The sequence below is a fragment of the Mycetomoellerius zeteki genome, unplaced genomic scaffold (genome assembly GCF_001594055.1).
Source record: "Mycetomoellerius zeteki isolate Tzet28-1 unplaced genomic scaffold, Tzet1.0 scaffold316, whole genome shotgun sequence".
NCBI classification, from domain to species: Eukaryota; Metazoa; Arthropoda; class Insecta; order Hymenoptera; family Formicidae; genus Mycetomoellerius; species Mycetomoellerius zeteki.
Window position 1 is genome coordinate 1,201,843 of NW_017257301.1, and position 4,281 is coordinate 1,206,123.

Here is a 4,281-nt window from a genome sequence, read left to right on the forward strand (position 1 = left end):
TTGTTCGAAGGCCCGGCGATTGTAAGTAAGTACAGTCGTTGCGATTGTCGCGAAGCGAGGAACTTCGGAACGTGGCGAATGTTCGATTGCCGACGTGATTGGACGTGACTCCCGGTTCTCGGAGTGCGGACCGTGCGAACCGCGAAGTCGAGCGGGCGCGAGGGCCGCGACTCGCGAGACGGTTGACCAGTGCGCGAGACACAGCCGCGTGATGCGAACGTTTTCTTCGTAGCGCGTCGCGCCTCGCGAAAGCGTCGTCGTGATCGTCGTCGCGAGGAATCGACGAGTGCAACGGCAGCGAGTCGGCGAGCGCTAGGATTTCGCCTTGCCAGCAGCAGAAAGAAGCCCAGGAAGTCACAAAATGTGGAGCCCGACGCACGTTCAAGTGACAGGTAAGCACGCGATATCGCGACGACGGCCGTCATAACGACGGCATGTATCTCGTCCCCTCCTCTCCTCCCTCCTTTCGACAGGTGGTCGGATGCGCGGGACGCGCCGCGAAGGAATGCGTGCCCGTAACTCGGTTGTTACATAGTATATATATATATGTGCGAATACGTATGGATGCATGTACTTGTATACGAGGTTACGTGTCTCTTGCGTTCGCAGAAAACTAGGCGAGCGAAACCCCGCAGCCTCGTCACCGCCGTCGCTCAGGAATGTACTGCAGGCCGTTCGAGCCCCGGACTGCCGTGTCATTGAGACGTAGAAACGGAGCGTTACCTTGTATTTGTCACGCGGTGGATATCTGGACACTTTCCAAGCGCATAATCATGCTGACGTTAAGAAAGGACTTTTAAAGAGATTACAAGACTTTCCAACAAGAGACACAGATGATAGTGTAACATAGTGATAGAGACCCTATTTCAGAATCTGGCCACGAATAGAGAGTAATTATTAATTAGCAGTGATTAACAATCATTTTCTATTTATCACTGGTCTAATTCACTGGCGACAAAATCCTAGGAAAGAGAGAAAAGCACATATAGTTTCTCTCCATATAGGTGTGTATATATATATATATATACGCACGCACACACACGCGCGCGCGCACACACACACAATCTCATTCTAATTTATACCATCTTACTCTATAATCTTAATTAAAGTTATAGAGCGAAACAGTAGTACATAATACAACAGTTATACTCTAACATAAATTAGAGTGAGATAGTATATATACACGGAGAAATTATATATACATACATACATATATTTTTATCTCGACAGAATTGCTTGTGGTTAGATTCTGTTATACTATCTCTACATGAATCATTATATCCTTGTTGTTTGCCAACGTTAAAGATGAAATCACTGTGTTACATTATATGTCTTTTGTTGGAAAGCACCGAAGAAAGGATAAAATTTGGTGAATACTGAAAGAAACATATTCTTCTTTCTTGAGAACAAGTAGAGCTTCAGTTTAAATAGATCATTCATTCTCTTCTAACGTTCTAATCTTATCGGCAACGCAAATGATACCGCGATTTAGCTGAGAATGCGCCATGAGGGTGGTCTAGTTTATATCTCTCGTTATCTTAAATTGAAAAAGACACAAAAAGAGTACACGCGCAATGAGATACCCGCTGCTGTGCGATGTGTCATCGTGTCATCGTTGTACCGTGCACGCGAAACGTGTATTTAAAGACTGTCTGAGAATGCATCGCTCGGAAAATAATTTTCTCTTTTTTTGCATCGCACGCTCACGTCCGACGCATTACATGGTCTTTCGTTTAAGAGTGGTTTTGTTTAAGAGTCTCCTCTATTACTTTGCTAGTTAAATTCATTTCTTTTATATGAAAAAAAGAATTGCATAACCGCATCATGAAATCTTTGTATTCGTCACGCGTCGAATATCTGGACATTTTCCAAGGATAATTACATCGATATATATAAAAAGACAATTCTAGAGAGAAACTATGTATAAGAAACGTACACTAGGCGTCATTGATGCCTTCCAGCTTGAAATTTATAATTTTCTCTGATTGTACACATCTATACACTGCTAAAAGAAAAGGAAATTTGCTTTTCCGTTACATGTAATGGAAGCAAATTTCTTTTTTTTTAATAGTATATAGATATGATGTGTACGATCGGAGAAAATTATAAATTTCAAGCTGAAAGACATCAATGACGCCTAATGTACAAAAATTTGGTGAATTTTCAATGTGCTTTTTTTGAAGAAAGTGAAATTGTAGATTTTAAAAAATTAAATTGCAGTTTTCTACAAAGACAAAAGAGCATTTTGTGGATACTTTCCAAGGATATAATTACATCGACGTTACAAAGGGAATTCTAGAAAGAAACAACTATGTACAAAAGACATACAAAATTATAGTAAATTTCCAACGTTCTGCACGCTTTTTTAGAAAAAATAAAATTATCGATTTTAGAATAGAAGTATATAGAATTATAAATCAAAATGATAGATTTTCTAAAGTTGGCTTTAAATTTAAATACTGATTCCCTTAATGGTGCAAAAGAGCATTTTATAAAAAAACATGTTAAGATAATTTTTCACTGTTGATAATTTGTGAAATGATGTTATCTCTGGAGACGAATTAATTGAACTATATTATTTATCTTATTTATCTTTTTCTCTCTTTCTCTCTCATTTTCTTGACTTCTTAAGGTTATCGTAAAAGAATCGTAATTTTTTGCATGGTTTGTAACGACTTCTACTAATAATTTAAATTAATTCCGATAGCAATTAAACACGATGCAATCATGGGATCGTTGTGCTACAAATAAACGTTAGCTCCTCTCTCGTTGAAATATATTCTATTGTAACACCTACACCTGACTGATATTGTATTATCTTGCGTGAAAGAATTTATCGTGTGTTGAAATCTACCGAAATTTCGAATAACAAGCATTTGCTTGATATTTCTCGATCACAACACTTCCAATGATTCACTTTATATATTGATATTATTGATATTACTCATCAGCTGATTTTTAAAATACACGTATATCTTCTCTGATAATCTAAATTTAATCTCTAGAGAAATTTCTCCTTGTGTAATTATTATCTTCCCTCTCGATTCTTTTACGATAATTTAATCTTTAGTAATTTATTATAGTCTTTCAACCTTTAGTATGCAGTTTGTGAAGTTTTTAATTAGAATACCATTCACCACGAATCGATCATAAGATAAGAATCCTGTTACTGAGAGTGCGGCTTAATTCGCGAAAGCATGCTCGCGTTTTAGAGTACTTGTCTCCTTAATTAGCGCACGCGATACTTTTACCTTCGGACGTTGGCAGGTGTCAAATCGAGAGTATCGTGGCCGAGAATTTCCGTTGCAACGGACACATGTACGAGGGGAAGGAAAGTCGGACATCTGTACTCAAAACGGTGACCGACGCCAGGTGCGAATCCGGAAAGTTTCCTCAGGGTGATTCAGAGACGTTCTCCCATGGACTAAAGTGTCAAAATGAATGTTTAAAACCCTTATGTGAAGGCATGCACAATTGTGAACAAGTTCTTATTTATCGTTTTCAATAGCATGTAAAAAATGTGCGCTATAAATTTGTAACAGAGAAAAGTAAACGATTCTTATGCTATATATCGTATGCACATAATTATAAATTCTCGTCTCGCGAATGACAAGTTTCGAGTTCTTTCGTATCTTGGTGCACAAAGGCAACGCGTGAAAGTATGTTTAGCAGCTATTCGATGCTCTCCTTTCCTTTGTATAAAGTATTTCACAACTAGACCGGATATTTCTAAACAGCAAAAATCTTTGAATCTTGTGTTCACTCAATTCCGATTATTATTACCTGTTCATCTATAAAGTATTTTTACAGAATTTACAGAGTTGACACTGAGAAAAAAAATTGTTCATGTGACTAAATTAATTTTTTTTGTCTTTATTTCTTTTGATGTGAAGAATGTATGTATTTTTAAGTCAAACATATTATATCTATTTGACTTAAATACATGAGGAGCAGACTTTCAAGATGCGTTTTGTCCAAAATTTGTAATTTTCAGAAAACGAAAAAGAAAGAAACTACGCACACAAGAAAATTACGCACTTTATAGAAAATAATAATAAGATAATTAGGGGGAAGACACCACACACTTAAGCTTTTATTCTTGAATAATTTAATGTTATTGAATTAAGTTACGAAAAAATATTATTTATATTCTAGAGACCTTTCTTTATTTACACAAATTTATAAATTTAACGTTTAATAGTATTATTGGAAAAAATTGACGTCTATTAAGCTGGCCCAGCCACTTCAGCACAATCAAACGCGACCTATACCACATTTTTT

General features: G+C 36.9%; 1 protein-coding gene across 1 annotated transcript in view; it reads left to right on the forward strand.

The window, feature by feature from the left end:
- Rip11 (Rab11 interacting protein) overlaps positions 1–4,281 on the forward strand; it is a 13,802-nt gene continuing 9,521 nt past the window's right edge. Inside the window, exon 1 of the mRNA XM_018451703.1 lies at positions 1–392. Coding sequence (XP_018307205.1) covers positions 362–392 — 31 coding nt within the window. The 5' untranslated portion in view covers positions 1–361. The remainder of the gene's footprint in view (positions 393–4,281) is intronic.